This window comes from Pygoscelis adeliae, unplaced genomic scaffold, assembly GCF_000699105.1.
Source record: "Pygoscelis adeliae isolate BGI_AS28 unplaced genomic scaffold, ASM69910v1 Scaffold120, whole genome shotgun sequence".
Classification (NCBI taxonomy): domain Eukaryota; kingdom Metazoa; phylum Chordata; class Aves; order Sphenisciformes; family Spheniscidae; genus Pygoscelis; species Pygoscelis adeliae.
This window is the reverse complement of record NW_008824032.1, coordinates 3,638,161-3,661,379: the sequence shown is the minus strand read 5'-3', so window position 1 is coordinate 3,661,379 and position 23,219 is coordinate 3,638,161. Positions and strand designations below refer to the sequence as shown.

Genomic DNA, 23,219 nt, shown 5'->3' with positions numbered 1-23,219 from the left:
AGCAATCTTTTAAATAAACAGCAGCGGAGGAAATAAACGCTGCAACTTGTTCAGACAGTGGCTTCTTGGATAACACATTTAACTGACAAAACGAATGATCACGTAACTCCTACCTTCCCATTGCTAACCAGGATTTAAATCCCACCCACTCTAAAAGCCCAGGGTTACCTTCAGAACTGACAGAAGATTTTTCTGTGCACGTCTGAAAACGCCAGGTTTGCTGAGGTGGCAGAAAAGAGGGTGTTTACATGATACCATACATTTTGCTCAACTTTCAATGCAAAAAAGAGTTGACAGGAAAATGTGCCCTTTCCCTGCTCATCTTCCAGCTGGCTCCCCCCAGAGCACCGGCCACCCAGCTGCCAGCCTGCCAGAATGGCGCTGCTCTCAAAGCTTTCCCGTTCTAAAAGGTGAGGGGATTTCACACCTGCAAATATTATTTTCATCCCAATTCAGGATAAAAGTCATTTTCAAACCTTGGAAATTTCTTGAATTAGTTATTTTAACTTCCTGAAAAATTATGGATATTCCACCATTTCTAAAGGCTAAGTTTTCAGGCCTCCCTAGTACGAACAGGACTTGTTTAAAAAGCACGTTTACCTTCTTTCCCCTTCTCCTCAAAAAATTCCTTTAATAGCCTTCCTAAGAAAAGGCAAGGACTAGATTCTTTTTCTATAGCCAAAATCAGGAAACTGGCTCAGCTCCCAAAGCTGCTCAGAACAGGAGCCTACACAGTGCAAGTATCTTTATTTAAAGACTGCCTACAGCATCAGAGAGAACTCGGATTAGATAGGCAAGGGCAATTTCATGGAAGGACCCATGGACAATGTCTATCCATACATTTCACTAAGAACGCAGCTGTAACTCCAAATGATGGGAGGGAGCAATTCCTAAGCTCAAGCACACTTATCTAAGCAACAGTGCTTAAGGTCTCATGAATGCTTAGAAAAGAAGGTACTGAAGAGGGATCATGCCAGCTGAAAGAAGGGATTGCCTGACCTTTCAGTTACATAGCAGCCTTTGACACACACAATAACTGTACAAAAGGAAAAGAGACTTATGTTAGCCACTCAATGTATTTATTTTGTTCTCTATGGACTGTAAAGCCAGATTGTGCTTTCAATTTGTACTGAAAGCAGATTAAGGCAAAAAAAACCCAAACAACCAAACAAAAAACACTGAACCAAAACCCACCAAAAACCAGGAAGAGAAAAGGAAAATAGATAGGAAGAAGAATGGAAGTTTTAAAGACTGTGTCAAATTCAAATCACAATCCAGAAGAAAAGTGTGGGATGATTAAAGTGATAAGCTATAAAATTGTACCAGTACTCGACATACCTGGAAGAGGTCCTGTAGAGGACCTGCCTCCCCTCCAACGCACGAATACTGTTTGCTACATGATTTTGAAATTGTACCTCACTGATTCACACTGAGTTTTCAGTATATTAGGAATACATTTGAGTAACCTTGGCTAGTAACAGCGATCATTTAAGCTATTGTAAAAATTAGGCAAGTGTCTCCTTTTAAAAAAGTAACATATGTGACTGCTCTTTCCATTTGAAAGGCAAAGGAGAAGCATAAATTACTTTGCACATTTTTGGCAGAGTTACTCCATGAAACAGCTGCTCTTGCTATACCAACTCTGGAAATACTATGGAGCAGGTGTTCCTTAGAGAGAGGTTTCACAGAATGGTTGATGTTGGAAGGGACCTCTGGAGGTCACATGGTCCAACCCCCCTGCTCAAGCAGGGCCAGCGAGAGCTGGTTGCCCAAGACCATGTCCAGACAGCTTCTGGACAACATGTTCCAGTGTTTGACCACCCTCACAATAAAATTGTTTTCTCCTGTTCAGATCAAATTTCACGTGTTTTGATTTGTGCCCATCGCCTCTTGTCCTGTCATGGGATGCCACAGAAAAGAGCCTGGCTCCCTCTTCTTTGCACCTTCCTGTCAGATACTTCCATACACCGATAAGATCCCCCCTGATCTTGCAAAGGGTCCAATACTGAATTATTCAGGTCTATGCACATTATCACATACTATTCTACTTCTTGTGGACAGTCTTATGAAAGGTGATATTGTTCAGAAAAAAGTTGATTTTTTTTTTAATTGGTCACTTCTTTTTCTTAAGAAAAGAGAACCAAAGTAGACTAAATACTAGAATAATAAAAATGTAGTTGTCTGATGGAATCAACTGTATCTGGAATGAAGACTAAACTTTTGAATGAATGAAGGGGGTCTACGTGAGACTACAAGGGATCTTCCCGCAGGTAGAGACAACAGGTCAACTAGTCTTACTCTTCATTCCCTATTGTCATCATCTCTTAAATAAATAAAAAGAAACATTATCTACCAAGATTAACTAAAGAATACACTTGCTGAGAAGTCAGACACTGCTCTGATTCTCTTAGAACAAAAATTGAACACAACAGGTTTCACAAGTATTTTCTGGAAAGTTTTTCCTTGACATTAATCTGTAATAGATGAAGCTCCCCAAATAATTTTTATTCCAGGAACAGGGTTTGTGAAGGTAGGGTAATGGTACATATCTCAAGCAATTAAAGAAAAGCTACAGGCTCCCCATAACTTCATCTTTAACAAACATGAGGAAGAGATTTCTGAACCTGGAGTAAGCCCTGCATTTGATGACAAAGAGCATAAAGATCTTCATTTTATGTCCTTGCAATCAAGTTTTCATAGGAGAAAGAGATGGATGATATTCAGCTCCAAAAGACACCTTAGTTACACCCCAATACTGAAGACAGCTGCTGTCCACACCTGGCTTCACTGTGCAAAACTGCACAGAGTTATTTATGACCAAATAGCGTTGCAACACCAGAGGAAGAGGAAACTGCAAGGGTCTCAAACCCCAGTGGAATAGAGGCCCTTTCCGACAACCATCGTTACTGCTAAACTTTTGCCAAAATGTAAAAAACAGTTAAAAGCATAGGGACACTGAGGGTTCAAGAAGATCTGGCTGGTAATGACTAAACTAGAGAGAGGAGAAGGTGGTTATTTAAATCGGAAACCTCTAGAAAGCCATGGTTACAGCAGTAGAGTGCCTTCCCCGGGAAAACCGTGCAAGTTTACGAGGAAACGTGCTCCAGAAAGTCTGGTGTTATGACTTACCAGATGGCATAATAAATACTTCTGCAAACATGTCTGCACCTCTTCAGAAAGTTGTGAGAGGTGTGCCAAATAGTTATTTAAAAAATTCATGGTACAGGCATCTTAAGCAATAAACATGGGTCAGCTTTGAAATAATACTTCAAGAGGTCTGTGGTAGAAAATAAAATAAACTTAGCCATTCTATATACACTTTCTTTCAAAAACATTCTTGTCAAACAAAATGAAAGCCAACTAAATATAGAGATTTCTATTCGCAAACACGAGAGCAGCTATACAACAGGAATAAGAAGAAACCCATTGTCACTGCTGACATGAATAGAACTGCTCATCAACTTTTTTACACTGACTGCAAGCACTGGAAGTGACAAATTACACGAGGCACAGGAACAGCCAAGTTGTGATGTGGCGGGGGCATCAGAAAAAAATGCCAGACGACTTCCCTTAGGGGCGAGGAGAGACAACCCATGTGAAAGCCCATGTCAGATGCAGGCAGGTCCTCAGCACAGGACCACATCTAATAAAAAGTAACACGCTCTCCTACTGCTTATTCTCCCGGAAGAGATGGCTCCTCTCTCCCCATTAACTACTGCAACTGAATTTATTTTATTTCAAAAGTGAGCCCAAAATAATACCTTGACATTTGAGCATGAGCCTTATATTCTAATTGCAGTCTAAACTTAGCATTCGGCTCAGTAAAACTGTCAGAGGCCAAAAAGTTACACATGGATAGGATTCCTGATACTATAGAGCTTGTCTTAATATATTTTTTCCCCTTACCTCATTCCTAACCCAGAGAACTATGGGAAGACGACTTTATTATTTCTCCTGAATTACCATGAAACGCCAGTTTTGATGCAAGGAATAACCACACAGTCTAGTAGGAACCGAAAAAACAAATAAACACCCCCCACCCCCCCCAACCCTTCCTTACAGTTTTCACAAGTTAGTTGATGCACCTCATACTGTAGATTGCAGCATATGGAAAAAATATTTCTTGTAAAGACAACGCGAGGCAGATTGGCAGATGCTGTCCTCCCCATGTGTTATAGGGCTGCTCAGACAATTATTGTTGCTTCATTCTTCTGACAGAGATGATCATCCCCCCCCCCCCAATTTTTGAGGGGAGTAGGGGGAAGGTACTAAACAGAACCTTTCAGAAGATAATAATTATCTTAGAAACAAACCCATTACGCTCCCAAGATTCCCTTTTTGCAAGGAGAATAAAGAGTAACCACTGTCTATAGGCAGTGTGGTTGAAGATGTTTTATTTTGGGGGGGATATCCCAGCCAGTTTTCCCTTGATGGTTTTGGGGTGCTGCAGAGCTGGGGGGGAGGGGATCCCCCACCTCCCAAGCTTTTGCAGGGGGCACAGCAGTCCCGCAGACACCGCTGCTGCATTGCAAGCCGTGTGCGCAAGGATTTATGGAGGAGTCAGCCCTGATTGCATCTCAGAAAACCCCCTCTTGTGGTCTGAAAGCTCCTTCTTTTGAGCTGTATTCAGCAGTATCCCACTTGCACAGTGGATTTTAAATAGGGATGTGGCAACTGCAACCCTCCTGGGTTTCACCCTTCTATCGGGGACAGGACTGTATGACTGCTCTCTGAGGTGTAATGCTTGCTCATATGTAATTTCTTTATGCGACCACTGACGAAACCCGCACTGCCACTGTGCCTGCTTCAGAAACTGAGCACATTTCTGGAGATGTCACGTGAAAGCCAGTAGGGGGTATGAATTTTAATGAATATATCAGGTTAGCCACTTGAGATATTCCCAGCAATGGGATAACCTAACACTTGGAATAGCTAGCAAGAGCTAAAAATAAGGAGGAAGAGTCACCATTCAAGATCAAACTTCGGAAAAAGCACAGCACATGATTTCTCTCCTGTAATAGTGTAAGTATTCAAGAAGAATGTACTTGGGTTAAATTATTTCTTAAGATGGAGCTCCAAGACAGTATTTCCCCATATCGAATATCATTTTGTCAGGGCAAAGTGGTCAAAGATCTCTCTCCTCAAGCCAGATTGAGAACATCTGGCAAGACCGCCTGTAAAGAAATAAGAACAAGAGAAAAAGCAGCTAAAAAGAAGAGGACTGTCTTTTGATTCACATGAACGTGATGCTGTGGTTCTAGAGGGGCACAGTTTTTCAGAGCAGTCTGAAAATATGCAATAGGCCTGGAGAAACTCCAAGTGCAACTGGATGGAGAAGGTCTTGCAAGACTGCTTGAAATGAAACTACGTGAAGACTGCTGAAAGTGAATCAAAATCTGACAAAAGCCAAAAATGCTTCTGATGCAACACGGGACTGAGGATGTTGGGCATGCAGCCTGCAGGAAGGACAAGCCGTACCAGACTGACATATCACAGAAACTCTATCTTCACGAACACAGCTACTGAGGGGATATCATCAAGAACTGCATGAGAAGGGAGGACTAGTTTAATGTGATGGTATTTTGAAGTCATTCTCCAGCCTAATGCAAAAACTTCATACCCAGGTGTAGCATTCAATTGCTGTGTTGTGAAATGAACTCTGAATAATCAAACCTGAGTAAGCAACTGAAGAGACAACCGAAAAATTTATCTTGGCTCAAAAAAAAATGCTACAAGAGTGACTGTGACTTAGTCATCCTGAATTGATAGGAACCAGCAGAAAAGTTTCTAAGCTGACCTTTCTTGCAGTGAAATCAAGTAAATTTAAGGTATGAAAATCAGATGCATTTCTAAATGTGTCGACAAGTATTTTACACTATAGCCTTTTTTGGGAGTTTAAAATACTCCATTTTCTCCGCCCCTAAGTTTCAGACATACAGTTCCAAGGAAGCTATCTGAGAAGCATGACTCCAAGATAGTCAAAACAGCAGCTCACAGGTCCAAACCTGCAACCTTCTATAAAGTTCACTGCCATTCTACAACTGGCAGATCCCACAGCTCTGCTTCTCCTACAGCCAGCTATAGCATTAAAATGAGTCTGTGTTACAATGAAAGCTTTAAATAGTAGTATTCTATGGCAGCAAATGGAAGAGGTGGACACCATCTGTAAAAATATTTTTTAAAATGAATCCTAAATGAAACCTTATAGAACCTAGCATTTTACATGTTGTGCCCAAGACTTAACATTTCTCGTAATTTTTATGCTGCAGAATTGCATATGTCTTCAACTGTATTGAGGCTGCAGAACCCAAGCTCGCTCAATAAACACAGGTTGCCGTTTTTATGCTAACCTTTCAAATCCAAGTTGAATTTAAGCATCATGCTGGGAGTGGAGAAGAGCAGAATGTTTCATGACTTCTATGCAGATTTGAAAAACAAATCTGCTCAATTTGATTATTGGTCACTTTTAAGGGATACACAGTAGATGGGACAGATCCCTGCCAACAGCTAGCAGAATGGAAAATTGAGGACTTCACTTTCTACTTTTCCCTCATTCTCAAAAGGTGAGGAAAAATTACTTGAAATTTGAGGTAAACATGCTATTCTCCCTCTAATCCCACTATGAGAAATACTTGTCGGTGGGTATGGCATTACAAGGGAAGCAGCCCATTGCCCAGTTCATGCACTTTCCTAGACAGTTTCTCTGTCTAGGAAATCAAAATCAACGGCTGTTGATTTTGAATGCAATATTCTCAATTGTAACTCTCTCTGTATTCTCACCTTAGCCTTCTGACAGGGCTTTTCTGAATAGTTTATACAAAACTTCACAACACGATTTGGTAGACAAAGGCATTGAAAAACAGTCCACTTCTGCAGTTTGCACTAATTTTTCTCTTCCAATGTTTCCTTGAGAATATATGCTGCCTCACTAACAAACATACAGACAGAAAAATATTCATGGCAACCACCCATTTGGGCTCACGTTTTCCATCATACTTCCTTAACGATTCAGTGAACATCCTTTTTTGTGACTATTACTGTAAGATTTGCAGCATTTGGTCTCTCAGACTTTCCTAAATCATACTCAGTACTGTAACCTTTTAATTGAAGAGACCAAGGCTTACTATAAAATTGAGTTATCCCTGCATTTAAGTTGTTTCACTTAACTGCTATGCATAGGGGGCTACACATCTAACAGAAGATGAGAAAACCCCCACACAACATAGGTGTGGATGATCATTCAGTATCCCCCTTTCTACATTTAAAGAAATGATTCAGAAATTTGTTTCTGCAGAGGCGAAAAATCATAATCTCAAGCTATAATTTACTGAAGTTCAAGCCTTTACACTGGATACTCCTTCGGCTGCCATGAGAAATAACATTAGTTTGCCAGTACTATGTATTCAGCTATGAATTGGTCAATGAAAAGTTATCACACCACTCATGGTAGTGGCATTTAAAGAAACCACAGACAGTACACGGGCTATCAGCAATTTTATTGAAGTACTCTGCTTCAATACAACTTAACTCAAGTGTAAACAAAGCAGAATCATCATAACCAGAGCACATACGTGCTATAAAATTATTAGTTCACAGATGTTTACTTCCAATACTGCAGAACTGGAAAGGTCCAACTGATGATAACAGCTTCTTGCAAACTTTGAACCAAACCACAATCTCTGCTTGGCAAGCATGACAATAATGAGAGGACATCTATTTCCTGATTGTTTCACTTCCACATTGTGAAAGTCAAAGCAATGGTAAGGCAGAGCACTATGGCTTTGCTGACAAGGCCTCTACTCTCAGATTTCTGATCGAGCCACGGAAGGACTTACAGGACTGTCACCATGATATAAACAGCTGTATTTACAAAAACTCATTAGGTGTAGTTTCTTGGGATTGCAGACATTAATCAAGAAACAAAACAGGACTTTTCAAAAAGTCCGACAGCAAACACCACAGGTTATTGCACAAACTCCTGAGGAACTCTGGCCATCGGAAGCGGTCACGGGGACCACTTCACACCTCACAAAAGCAGCGTAGCAGAAAACAGCGCACTGCTCCAAGATGCTTCTCAAAGGGGTAATACTTGTGCCATCATCAGCCCTACTTCTGACAGCAACTCTACTTTTCTACTGGTGTTTCTTATGTAAACTGACCCAACTTGGACATGCTGTGCTTGAAATACACTGGGCAGAAAGGCAATAATAAGAAACCAAGAAAGTCATAGGAGAAGTAGGTGCAAAACATGGAGCCTCCAGAGGAAAGGAGTTGACTGGAGGATTTCCAGCAGGACAGACAGAAACCCACTGTAATAGAAGCTAGGTTTACATGGTCAAAGGCTGGAGGAGACATGGCAGGACCCTAGAAAGGTCAGAGCACACCCCGTTGAGACCATAAAGCAGGCTGCAGAAACACTGAGCCTCACCAGCCTATGTCCTCCATGCAGGAGAGTGACAACTTGGTGTTGGTCGGTGTCATACACTCTGTTAGGTCAGGGACAAAGACACCAGCAGCTCTTCTAGTGAATAATACAGACGCAAGTAGGAAGTTCTACTCTTCCACCCACACATTTTGGTTTTGAGGGGGTTTTCACATGCATGCCACACAAATATACATGTATCAAGGTAGAAGTTAAGTGGCAAAACCAAGGAGGAAATTCTCTTAATACAGTCCCCTCATGGTGATGAAATCAATAAAGCCAAACAGCGTGTGCACACATCTTATCCTCTGTAATACTCCCATCTTATTAAGTGCATGGTATAGATTCAGAGGAAGAATATATTGCTCTCTCTAGAAATCTTGCTTCCTTCATTGCAGAAGTTGAAGGAGGCGAGGGAGACTAGGGTGCTGGGAAATCAGACACCAATCTTTCAAGCTATGAATTATTCTTCCATGCCTCTAATCTGAGAATCACAGAATATTCACAATTTACCAAATGAAATCAATCAAGATGTGTTTGAACATAAGTGATATATAAATGTTAGGTATTCTGAAACATCAGGTCTTTTTCACTTGAAAAACAAGACTTTTAAGGTGGAAGGTATCTTTGCCTTACATTTCCTGATTCTCCATCTCCAAAAAGGAGCGCCCTTTCTCACCTTTCACCTCAAAGAGCTGGAAGGAAGTAAGAAGAGAAGGAGGCTACATACGTGAAGAATCTGGCACAAGGAAATTTAATAACACTGTTTTCAAAGCCAAGTACTAATTGCATGCAACAAAGGAAAAAGCACCAGATTCTTAAAGAATCAGAATCACACACTAATAAATATTGGCTCAATACGTAAGCACTATTTCCAAGCACACTGAAAGTGCAATCCTTTAAGAGGGGAAAAAACCCTATCTATATAATTAAAAGTTGATATATCATTATGCACGACTGCAAGAGGGGCATAGGGATCATAAAGTTCTCAAAAAAGCACGGTGTTTTCAAACACGGTTTACATGCAACACCCTGTAAAATGGTGACAGAATATGTCTGTTGACAAGGTTATAACAATGCACGTTTTCATGCTGACTCCCAAGGAATAATGCAGTCAAAAAAATACTTAAAATTCCATACCTTGATTATTTCCACCAACTGATCCACACCACTGTCACCTGGAAAGATTGGTTGTCCTAGTAACAGTTCAGCCAGTACACAGCCCGCTGACCACACATCTAAAGAGGGGAAAGTGGAGGACAGGGAAAGGTATCAGTAAAAGGTACATATTAGGCCATTTATATAAAAACATCAGTTTTAAGCTACTTACTTTCTTCTTTGCCATGTCTAATTCTGTATATAACAGAGCTAAAGAAAACACAGATACCTGGCATAAAGCAATGGTTGGCAGGCAGTCTTAGAAGTCAAACCATGAGACAATGAGAACTGGAAAAATCACAGTATCACAGATTATCTTGAGTTGGAAGGGATCCATAAGGATCATCAGTCCAACTCCCTGCTCCTCACAGGACTACCTAAAATTAAACCATATGACTAAGTGTTGTCCAGACACTCCTTGAACTCCGACAGACTTGGTGCCGTGACCACTGCCCTGGGCAGCCTGTTCCAGTGACCAACCACCCTCTCAGTGAAGAACCTTTTCCTAATGTTAAGCCCATATAATATAATATTGACATTAAAACTTACACAAGTAGGAAAAAGACCTGAGAACATTTGCCATCTGAAAATTAATAATTTCCCAAAACCCTGTGTTGTTTTTAAATCACATTGATCGTGAACTATGCATAGGTATCATCTACCACAATGGCTGATGTTTTCACTGTTTCTGAATGTTGAATAGACTCAATTTTTCATCCAGATATTGAAAGCATATATACAGTAGCAGATGAACCAGTAGTGCAAGTATTACTTGCAGCCTGCAGTACATGATGATTAAGGATCTTGGAGACAGCCTCTCTAACTCAGTCACATCAAGACCTAATCTTTATCCCAATTCCATTTGCAACCTTGGCTGGACAACAGAACTGCAAGTCACAGGTCAGGTCAACAGCACCCATCAAAGAAGCCATCAACTAATTTTCATACATATACCAAAAGCCACAAGTAGTCACTAGCAGCTACTCCTCTACATGAAGAAAATTTTCATAATCTATTACAGGTATATCTTCTTATATATAAATAAGACAATTCAATACTACAACAGCAACTTAAGAATGTATTTAAGTGTACTACAGAATATAGCATTTTATTTTTGAAACATAGTTAATTCAAACGAAAAAGCTAACGAAGCAAATGCAGTAAACACTGCATCGCAGATGTTTGTGAGAATTTGCTATAACTGCACCAAATACTGAAGTTTAAGCTGCTCAACACACTGAAAGTATTGCACCTAGATGCAGAGATAACCATTTCTCCAAAAAAATAGATCGACTGTAAGGTTTTCTAGAAAGTAATCATTTGTTCCATGTATATCTGAAACCTTACACTAAAATCTAACGTCAAACAAGCGATCAGTAACTGAAGATTTGTAAAGCCTACAATACTGTAATTCCCCAAAAGGGAAAAGAACAAAACCGGCGCTACTCCACCCATCTTTCTTTGAATTCCTTGCCTACTTTTACAAGCTATCCTTCCCCGCGAAATAACAGCAGCACCACCCAGAGAATTTACCTCCTGGGGCCTGTTCCAACCTGAGATAACCCATGCTACAACAGAGATCCTTATTCCCCTTGTGTATTTAGACTATGCCATTGGGAAGCAGGATACACACAGCAGCATCAGTTATGGCTAAAGGTCTGTGTAAGGAAAACATCTCTGACATCCTCTAAACAGTCTATTATCACTTTGTCACAACCACTAGAGAATGATGCAAAAAATAATTTAAAAAATCCTTTCAGGAATTCAAGATTGATAACAAAATAATCTGCAAGTTAGAACAGACTTTTCCTTCCCCCATTTCTAAATGAAAGAGAGGGGCTATGCAAAAATACTTTCCCCTCCTCTCAAGAAAAACATGGTTCAGTTGTAACATATGGTAGACAAAAAGCACTGCTCATTACTGCAGCTTTCAAAATCATTCACGTCTAAGTCAAATGGATGCATTTTTACATAATGCCTTAGTACAAACAACGCATTAGGGTTTACCCTAAAAAGTAACTACTTACAATACAAACAGCAACCAGAAAAAATCTGAAGTTTGAGTCTTGAATTCCAACAAGCAAATAAACCACATTACGCATTTTGATCTTTTAGTCATATTTAATAAAAGCTGATATGGCCACCAAGGTGCTAAGATCTCTTTTTGACAAAAAATAAAAGCGGCATCATGTAAAGAACATTTAATTGCATCCAACTGCTAAACAACATCTCTCTGATAGCTCCTGCTGTTAGATCAACACATACCACAAAAAGATGATGCAAAGAATCACTTTTTATGTCATCCCATGCATACTGGGTTTATAGGAAATCACACAACAGTTCAACAGATAGCACAGATTTCTTCAGAAATACTGAAGAAACAGATTAAATGTACTAAGCAGTCAGAGTACTGTAACTTAAAAGTCTATTTAAAGGCACCTCAAAGGGTTTTGAAAAAGCCGAGTCCTTTACACTGAGTATACAAAACAAGTGGTACCCCAAAGCTATAATCATTTACAGCTTCAATCCTTATTTTGCACTGAAAGAGAAACAATATATGGGAAGGAAAAGTATTTGACAGAACATTCACAAACCCAAAGCTGACGTGAGAGTAAGTCAGCATTCACAACTCACTTCCTTTTAAAATCTTGAAGCCACACTAGTGTGATTTTTTTCGAATTAGACTGGCTTTTTAAAACTGTTTTAAATAACCTTCTGGTCTGGCTGCTCCATGAAGTTGGCTTTGTGCTGTCTGAAAGGCAGAAGTCTCGAATCCATTGCAGAAGTTTTGTAAAAACAGTGGGGAGAGTATGCATCAGTGACACTGCTGAGGAGAGGAGTGCTCAGTCCCTGCGGGACGCGCCGGGCTTGCCCCCACCCCGCTAAACTGCAGCTGCAAACAAGTCGAAGGATGTGCAGATCCTTGCTGAAGCAAGAAGGCCCAGCAGAAACGGCAGAGGGTACATGAGAAAGCTGAGGGCATCGCAGGGGGGGAGAGGAGAAAAAGAAAGGATGTAGGTCATGAGGAAACAGCTGGGCAAGTCTGAGGAATACCTGCTGTATTCATGATGGGTTTAATCCATCCAACATACAACAAATCCATCAGAAACCTATGTAGTTGCTCCTTGTGCAGCAAAATCTTCCAAATCGGGTGATTTAATGCCTTGTTAAAAGTCTGTTTAGTTTTTCTTGATTTTACTTGCTAATGCTTTAAACAGGCACTGAAATAAGCTACAGGTGTTCCAAAATCCCCAATTTTTTTCTAGGAGTGCAATTTCACTGACTTCCAAATTAGGACTCGGGCAATGTTCCCTGGGCAAGGAAGTGAACAAACCCTTGAAGCATCCTCAACGAAAGCCAGAGAGTGGAGGCTAACTTCAGCAGCTCCAAGCAGGGACAGCAACAAAACACAATTTACATAGGTGTTTATAAAACTCTGGTGAATAATGTACGATAAGGAAGAAACTGGGAAATTTCAGCTCTGCTGAAGCTCGATGGAATTTATGCTATCAACTTTAACAGGACTAAAATTTGGCTCCAGGATAGTTTGCCCGCCCCCCCCCCCCCCTCCCCTCAAATCTGGCATTTTAAAATTTATCTTCCAAATTTGGATGGTAACATTTTTCTCAAGCCTGAAGTAAACAATGTACTAAATTCTATATTTAAAGACATGTTACTTAAGAGAAGTGATAAGGTAGTTAATACTAATTTTTGATAGCTCCTTCCGAGATCCTTTTCTGCCTCAGCACAGTCACAGCTAACTATTATAGGTTAATAAACTTTCAGAGTAAGTTTGCGGTGTAACTACCAGCTCCCATGGGAGGAGCATTTTCTGAACTATTTTTTTTAATATGTGCAATTTACTTAAGGTGAAATATGACTATGATTCACATGCTTTAAACTAGTTAATAAACAAGATAGGAGAGAACCTTAACAGAAAACAAGAGTCAAGTCAACAAATCTGTATGCCAAACTAGTTGGGACAATGTGAAATTTTAGGAGAAAACACTGAAAGCTATTAATTTTAAGTAGAAGAAAGTAGGCAAGGCTACTTTCTCCATATCTTTGGTGAAATGTAGTCTAAACAATATGGACAGTAAATGCAACTGCCAGCCAAAAGCAACCTTCAAAGCAGCTTATTTCAGATAGCTTTCACACATTATAATAGTAGCTAATGACGTATCTTTTGTAGACTGAAGGACACTTAGACAAATACCATTATGACATGAACTACCTGCACTAATTTAAGCACACAAAAATTCATATAGCCTCTTATACTACAAAACTTTTCTTACATTAATTTAAGTTTCTATTACTTTATTGATCTTCACGGTTGTTAGGTGGACATTAACTTGTCTAATAAGATCATCTGTATAATTCCCTCGCTTTTGAATGCCATTCCAGCATTAGAGAAGGTAAAAAAAGGAAAATTTCTCTTTAGTTCAGGAAGAGGCACCCAGCAGAACAACCTGCAAAGTACACTCCCTAGCTTTAATTGTACAAGTGGGCAATGGCTATTTCCAGCTGTCTGTGGCAGAATATCCTGTCCACGAATTTCATTTTTGTGATCTCAAACTCTGCCCTTCCAAGCTGAGAAGCCAGCCCTGTTCTTCACGGCATAAGCACCACTCATCGTATTACACTCCAGCTCCTCTAACTTGTTATTTGGAGGACATGAAGAAAAAAATTTGAGCCTGTTCTCATCCATTTAGTACAAATTAAGAACTTTCCTTTATCTGACACTTTATGGGGCACATTTACCTTTCTATGTTTTTTCCCCCATATCTATTCATCTTTGCCCCACTATCCCTTGATCATGATGGACTTCTTCCATCTTGGAGGTGACTCAAAGTTGCTGCTCTGGAAACAAACTAGCAGGGAAGAAACTAGGAGTCAGAAAAGAAGCCCTAGGAAGTCGTAAAATCAGCAGCTTCTAGTTGCCAAATGCCAGAGCACAAAGTGCTTTTCATTGCTGCTTGTTTGGAACACTTTTTGGGATGTCAGAACAAGAGCAAAATTCTGGATTACGGGCACGCATGCTATGTCAGTGCAAGTTTTGCACATCAAGCCACCACAGATCATGGAGACAGAATAAGGCTGAAACCTGAAATGCTTGGAAAGCCATGCTTGTTCCAGTACTTAGAACAAAAGCTAAACACAGGTGTATCTATTTTTCTGCAACGAAGAGATGAAACTACAATGACAGGTGATAGAATATTTCAGTAAATTAATGGCTGTGCTTAATTTTCAGCATTGGAAGTTGCCATCCGAGATACAGAGGCAAATACTTTTCACTGTTTGGCAACAGGTTTGAGACACACCTCGTGATGGGTCTTCCCCAGGAAACTCTGAGACAGTCCAACTACACACACCTCCAGAGGAGCTCCTGCTCCAGCCTGCTGAGGTGAAATACTCTCTCCCTCTGTCTCAGCGCTCGCTAGGAAAGCGAATGATTAACTTTGAGATACTTATTTTTGGACACCCCAAGAGAAGCCAGTGATACAGCCCAGGTCTGCTGGCTGACACACACAGAGGCATTAACTGCAGTAAATGTGTTTTGATGCTACTCTTACCGTCATGTATATTTAGATACAGCACTAACGCAGTACTTTACAAAACACTACCCCTGGCTGTGAGTTATTTTTAAAGGGACCTTTTGGGTTAGAATTTAAGTCATGCACTTTGATGAAATAATCAAGATCCTAGAAGCTAAAAGCCAGTTTACAGTTCTGTTGTGACATCCAGGATGAAAACACACATCCTGGAACCAACTTTAGTTTCTGCTACACTGAAGAGCAAGTTAACAACCCAAGGACAAATTCATGTGTTAAAAGACAACCTACACGAAGCCAGACAGCCTAATGCAACTCCTGGTTACAGTGCTAAACAAGATGACTAACTACTGAAATGGTCATGATGCAGGCTGGCTGTACTGTCAGTCTTGGGCCACCACAGTGTCACTGCCTAGGTTTAAAAAGCACTTCCTGCTCAGAAATACTCCCAATAATTACTGTATTGCAGCATGTTATAATCATAAGCCTTGCAGTAACGTTAGCAAACAAAAAAACCTCAGGGAAACAGCTGGATGCCTCGCAGATAACATATGAAAGAGTTCTACTTAGAACACTTTTTGGCTTCATATTCTTCTCTCATTTTATTTTTAATGTAGTTTTAACATAGCATATTTAAACAGAAGAGTGAAGATCCCTACATCACATTTAAGCTCAGTTTTTGTTACTCCTCCCACCCCCATGTGAATTCTTATACAGAGAAAAAGACTACAGCAGGAAAAGACTGTTGTGCTAATAATTCAAAAGAAAACAAGAACTAGAAAACTGAAGCATGTCCACATTAAAAAAAAGGTTTAAAATGCAGTATTACAATACTGATGCATCTCATGTTTTCCTATAGTTTGAGTTATGGATAAATTACTGATAATTAAATGTTCTTTCCTCTCCCTCTCTTTTAAGAAATCTATCTGTGCCTGTTGGTTGGTATACAAATGCTGCTGGTTGAGTTTGGATGAGTAATCCTATGTGAAATAGGGAAGAGTTCTTACTAAGCGGTGCTGCTGCCTATCTAGCAAGAACTAAGGAATTTCATGGTATTTACCACCACTGGAAGCAGCATCATCACAAAACTAAACCCCTAGAATTTCTAACATACTGCAGAACATTGGGAAACTGCAAAGTAAGTTTGTAAAAGCATTTTATTACTTCCCAGCTCCCAAACGCAAAGATTTTGTTGCTAAGGAAGTGGAGGGAGAAAAGGGTAGGAAGAAAGGAGTATTTGCTGAACTTCATTTTCAAGCTATTCTGTGCAAGTTTCATTTAGATTGATTTGTCCAGAGGAGGGGCTTGGGGAGACAGGAGTTTTTGGGGGGCATGAGAAAGTATGAACCACAACAATTTAAATTAATGATGTTTTTGGCAAGTGGAAAATGGAGTCCTCATTTTAGAATGATTCATTTATTAGAACTATTTTAAAGACCAGCAGATAAGAAAACAAAAAAGGAAAGAGCAACTTTAAAAAGGTTCTGCAAAAAAGTGCAAGATTAAAGTCATTATACAGTTGGAGCAAGAGACATTTCACAGACTTATCTACAAAGCAGTCTCTTCTGGTGACACCTAAAATATTTGGTTTATGCAGTTATCCTCTGAAACAAGTTGTCTCAGTGCACTCTGATAACGCAGCTGAGCCAATCTATTAGCTCTCAGCTGGCAAAAAGATGTCAACAAGGATCAGCTACCTTCCTCTCGCTCATGAGCTCCCGCCACTTTGCTTTTACCTGGGCTCTGCTGCTTATCAGACTACACAGCAATGTTGATCCAACTCACTAATGTAGCAGAAAGTTAACCTAAGCAAAATAGAAGTCTCTTGTCAATTGAAGCCAAACCGGCATATTAAACAGTAAACCATGAGAGCCAGGGTATCCAGGGGCAAGAAAGAGCAGGGCTAGGGCTGCCACTTTTGGCAGTGGCCAATCGTTAAATAAGTTCTGCCTTTTTATCTTTATTGTGCCATTACTTTCCCCAAACTACTTCTGGTTCTGCCTTTTTTTTATAGCAGGGGAGATGCGCGAGTGTTGCTGTAATACATACTGAAGAATAACTAATGGAAAAAAAATTAGCAAGAGCAGGTAAGCCTTCAGGAGCACGTCTATTTTCAAAAAACTTCAGAGTTGAAATGAGCCAATGAGTTCAATACTAGTTAGAACATACTAACTTTAAACACACTTTAATGGGTTATAAACATATTCTGCCAAGACTTGATCATGATCTCCAAATCCTTTTGAACATATTAAACCTTGCCTAAGCGACTCAAGTCCATAAGCAAGTTAAAGCTTAGCACAATAGTGGGGAACCTGAAAGCCAAATCTCGTCTCTTTAGCACCAGCCTTCAGAAAGAGCCCAGGGAATATCTTGACTAAAAAACTGAAGAAGTTACCCATAACCAGCCAACACATTGCTGTTCATGTTTACGATTTTTCATTTTGCCATGCATTTTTATGATTCCACTGTATGAAAACCTGGCTATTCCCTGTCCTCTGCCAAAACCTCCAGCTTCCCTAACATTTCCATGACACAGCTACGTGCCAGGTATTAGAAAGAAGTCTTCTTCGTGTTCCAAATTAATGACTAAAGGGCAGCAAAAGTTAACAGAGTGAGTTGACTAGAAAGACTACTGTATGCAATATATTAAAACTGTCTAGAGAGTTTAAAGCCAATCATCAGACCACATATTCTCTCCCACTAAAAACACTTCACTAAAAGCCAAGTAAATAAGTGACAGAATTATTCATGTCTAAATCACAGCATATCAGATGCAGTAGTTGATATTTCTACAATCCTTCTTTACAGTTATTTTAAGTCATCAAATGCTTTTTCGGCTTGAGATCTCATACCTACTTTTAAACTAAATAGCAAAATTTCCTGGAGAGCTGAAAAATGTTTTGTTTGAAACCAGATTTCCCCCCATACATTAAAAAAGCCCCTTTCCTAATGCAATGGACACCAAAATCTCAAAAGGCATAGAAATCACAGCAGCCATCTACAAAATCTGTGTATTTCATTTAGAAGTGGTACTTGACCATTTACAATATAATTCTGTGTCTCAGCATCACATCAGAGATCTCTGGAAACCTTTACACTTAACTACAGAATAAAAACACATGCAGCCAGTATAGATTTCAACAAATACACATGCATACCTATACTGGAGGTATAATCGGTGGCTCCAAAGATCAACTCTGGTGCCCTGTAGTACCGAGAGCAGATGTATGAGACATTAGGTTCTCCACGAACCAGCTGTTTTGCACTGAAAAGGAAACAAAATAATAATCTTTCAGTAATGAATAGTTATACAATATTGCAGTGCAGACCAACACTAAGCTTTAGCAGTTTTCACCCACCCCCAAATCCTAAATGCTGAAGTACCATGTTCTTCTAAGCTGATGTAAGCCACAGACTCCATGATTTACCGTGAAATCAGTCCAATCCATCAAGCAGCTACCTTGTACTGGACACAGCAAAGGAAATTCTGACTACAATCTAGGCGATAAATAGGGTCAGATTTTTTGGCTGGCAGTTGTCTTTTGCCAGGTACAAAGGTTTGTTTACAAAGAAAAAGCGGACAGAATACGATTCAGTCAAATGTAGTTATGTTTTAAGGTTCCAAAGCTCTGGATACTTTTTGGGTTTTTTGTTTGTTTGTTTTTTAAACTTCCATCAGAATATTCTGGCTCTTTGCTGTTTAAGGGAGCGTGGTATGAGGCAAAAGGGGTATGAGGAGAAAAAGGGGGAAAAAAATTTTGCCAGTGTAGTCACATGTTAATGGTCCATGATTAACATGAAGGCTTCATTTATACTGGAAGAGATCAGCCACAAAGGATCTAACCTACAGTAACCACTACCTTTGGAAGCATCTAAGAAAATAAAGGAACACGAGAGCACATTACTTTTGGAACATGATTCTATGAACAAATACTTTTTTTAATTAACACCAAGTGTTAGATGGAAAGGAGCTGGAAAACAAAACTGCCCTTTTAGAAATATGACATTAAACTAAGTAGCACCAAACCCAGCTGAGTGGCAAGCCAGCCAAATCCAATGTCCAGCCTTCCAGACACTCCTCTCAGCCTTCAGGGAAGAAGGACTCCCACCACCCATTTAGCCTGTTTTAAAAAGTCTCAGGTTTATGTTTTCTATATAGAAACTACAGTTAACAAATTCCCACTGTTAACACAGAGGAATTACCACCTTTTTATGCACTGTTACTTTTGAGTTTCAGTGCGATTCCTATTCTGCTCCAACACCGGTGAGGCAGAGCTGGGGAGGAGATTCCCGAGCCACCAGGCATGACGATGCACTGCTTGAATAACCACCATCTGACATTCCCACCCACTACGGGCAAGCGAATTTAGCAGCAGCAGCTTCAGTGACCCCTCGCACATATGCCCTAACTATTTTAGTCTGCAAAGTTATAGCACAATCTAAAGACTGAACTTTCCCGGAGAGAAATCTGTCTCCTGTCTCAGTGTGGATTCCCACAATTTCTGTATCAGTTCTAAGATGAGGGCTGGACTCTAAAGGCCATTCACTTGAATGGATACTGGAAATAAACGTGCCATTGGAACCTAGGACATGGACGTCCACTATCTAAGAGCTTCAACTAGAAGTGTTGCTTCTGATCTTGAGCCTCTACAGTATTTGAAATATTAAATAACTTGGTGTACATAGAAGTAGACTAATAAAGTGTAACATTAGCCCTTTCAGGTTACTATACCACTGTGCCCGTCCTCTCTTCCTCAAACACATTTCACCCTAATATTTGGTTGTATTTTTCCCTATGCAACAGCATATTTATTTTATTTTTTGACTATCTGCACAAATAACAGCCTTGAATTTTAATTCCCTTCATATTGATTTGTAGTTTCAAAACTACAAATAAAGACCTCCAGAGGAACACAGAGGGTTTCTCTGCAAAATTGCACCCAGGTTCACTTTGAAAGAAGCTCTTCTCACCAGGCTTCGGGCCACAGGTGCACTTACCTTCCAAAGTCGCAGAGTTTTAGAACAGCTGTGTCAGGGTCCAGCAAGAGGTTCTGTGGTTTTATATCCCGGTGGCAGATCCCAAAGGAATGGATATAGGCTAAACTCCGGAACAGCTGATACATGTACAACTGGAACACAGAAACATTGCATGAGGCATGCTTTCCCAGTCAAAACAGGGTAAACAATTAATTTAGCACAAACTCTTATTAGAAGAAAAACAAAATCACTCAAAAAAGACCCTACCGAATGCATATTAGAGCTATGAAGATGGGCAAGGTATTTGCATACCTTCCCCACCGCCCTTTGCTACACACCCACACATGCAGTTCAAGTTTGTTCATTTGTCCTTCCCAAAAATGAGCACAATTCCAAAAAAATATTTGTGCCATCTTTCCAACATTTATAGATAACAGTAGTCATAAAAAAAAACCAACACAAAATAAAAGGTGTTTCAGTTTGCTTTATAAATCAGCCTCTTCATAGAAATTAAGAATTCCAGGTTATGTAAGGAAAAAAACCAACAACCAAAAACACAACAAAGAAAACCCTTTATTTAATGAAGTTAACAACATATTAAATGTTGTCCAAGGACTATGGTAGTGTTTCAGCCTGTCACTTGAGTGAATCTCTCAGTTTCTCTTGGTGAGGGGACAGACTTATTTTAATTTCAAATCTCTGGGCAAAAAGAGAGGGCAGATAAAAACAACTGTTCAGGATAATTTTATGCAAGGCATAGCAAACAAGTATGCTGAGGGAGGGTTTGCTCTGCCCCCTATCCGAGGCTAACCAGCCCCTTAGCAAGGAGAAATACAGCCAGGGGAAACATTATGAAGCCAAGAGCTTCACAGGGCAAGATTACAGGGCAAGGGGAGGATGTCCAGCTGCTGGAGCTACACACTTTCTGGCTATGGACAACAAAGAGCTGCTGGACACAATTAGGACCGTATAGCATATACAGTCATAAAGGCATGGGAAGCCCTGTTTCAAGGTTGACAACAGGCTGCCAGGTTATTTGTTATCTTTGTTGTGTCTCCCCCAAGGTTCCACTATAAATAAATAAATAAATCAAGCTACAGGCAGGACATTGTACTGGAGTTGCAACTCCACGCTTTCTTTTCTAAGCTCATTCTCCACAGTTCACCTTTAATGGTCTGTAAAACCAGGTGCAATTGCTAGATATTGCTATCAAGTCATGTTTGCCTCACTTTCACCACTATCTTTGTCTTTCATTCTTTCTCTCTCCCTTTTTTCTTTTTGTTTGGTGGGGAAGGTAGGAGCAGGAAGAGAATTGCCTGAATTTTGGCTCTAAGTCTTTAGCTTTCATATTTGTTTCTCAAAACTACAACTCCGCACTAAAAAAAGCAAACAAACGTGTCTTCTGAATTGCTTGTTCTAGACGCGTGAAGTATGTATTGTGCAAGTGTACTGCAAAATAATCCAAAAGATTGCTCTAATTTGAGAAGTCAAGTCAACACATGCGGGATTTAGAAAGTATGCCTTTCATCTCCACTCAGCAAACTCAGAATTTCCAGGAATTTCTTACAGCACGTTAGAGGTTACAAATAAAAATTAACAAAAAGATTACTAGAAAAGCTTCCTTGCAGTTCTTTAACAGTTTCTTTGTTACCCAGGGAAGAGCAGCTCTTTGCCTGCCTAGGTATCAATCAGAAGTGAACACACAGCATGATCTGACCTTTGTGTAGCCAAGATGTCTGGAAAATTGCAAAAGCTTTAATGACATCAAGGTAATACGATCCTTTTAAATACAGGATTATGAGAAAGGCTTGCCTTGCCAGAAAAGTAAGAACAGCCTTCCAGGCTACGTGGAATGGGAAGTCCGAAGTATCCAGCAAGATGAAAGAGTTGAAGCAGAATTTTCTCTCAAAAGATAAGTAAGGACAATTTTTTCCCAAGTCCCCATAATGAAGAATAATTAGGGCAAGAGTACTGACAAAAGCTATACAAACAATTTTTCAGAAGCTAAGCTAACAAATTTTGGGGGGCATATAACCTGAAGACACGCTGTTCTACCAACAGACTAAATGGAGTGACCTTGCAGTAGAAATTCTTTTTACTGGATGACAAGATTCTGTGCTTTCTTAAAAACAGGCACCAGTACTGGCTATTGCGGAGACATGCCATATACAATTTATGCATATACAGTTATGGCACAACACTTTGTTATTGGAATAATTACTATTTGTAATTTCTTCTTTCAATGAAATTGAATTTTTTTTCTTAAGCCCATCCTCATGTTAAAGCATTACATTTTTAAAGAGGAATCTGAAGAAATCAATATGAATCAGGAATATTCGTTGCTAATTTCCATTTAATGTTACCTGGATGGCATGTTAACAAGTTAATGCCATGTGAAAACATGATCATTCACTAGCGTGTGGATTGTGGTCATAATACACGAAACGGAACTATGAAGACCCAGACGGGTCCCATGTTTGACACGAAAAAAAAAAAAAAAAAAAATTATTCATTTTAACCACTTTGTAAAAGATGTCAAAAGATACAGACAACTTAAGTGAGGTTTTGAGGCTATAATATGCATACAAACATCTTACTCCATGTAGCTCTTCAAGACAAGAGCCACTGAGCTCCAAGTGCAGGGAAGAGCACAAAAATAGGCCTTTCATGCCCACAACAGAAGCACATGAACTCTTACTCATACGTCAGGAAAGGAGGAAGATAAGAGATAAGAGAACACTATTCTTCCGGACATCCTCTTTCAGGTCCTGACATTTGTACTATTGTGTCTTCATCACCTCAAGAAACTGAAGCTGCTAATCTGGCTGATGTCAGCCTCTAAGCTGCTTAAAAACCAAAACACTCCCCCCACACTCAGTCTCCCCCACCCATTCCAAGATTTTTGTAAAGTGAGAAATTGGGAGTGCTTGCTTTAAGCCTCTTGATCTCTATTCTTTGTTCACTGTAACAAATAATCATTTTAATCTTTTTTCTTGCCTTGCAATTTATGTGCTCCTAAAAATTTCAGAAAACTAGTTATGTCAGAAAAGAGGTATCCACAGAGTCTATTCCTATAATATCCTTCTTCATCTAACCACATCTATCAGTTA

The 23,219-nt window shown here is 39.8% G+C and overlaps 1 protein-coding gene across 1 annotated transcript in view; it reads right to left on the bottom strand.

Moving 5' to 3' along the window:
* The window catches only part of GSK3B (glycogen synthase kinase 3 beta), a 99,798-nt gene that overhangs the window by 28,363 nt on the left and 48,216 nt on the right, over nt 1-23,219 (bottom strand). The window contains exons 5-7 of the mRNA XM_009330348.1: nt 20,131-20,261; nt 18,291-18,397; nt 9,563-9,660 (exon numbers count right to left, since the gene is read on the bottom strand). Of these exons, the coding sequence (XP_009328623.1) occupies nt 9,563-9,660; nt 18,291-18,397; nt 20,131-20,261 (336 nt within the window). The remainder of the gene's footprint in view (nt 1-9,562; nt 9,661-18,290; nt 18,398-20,130; nt 20,262-23,219) is intronic.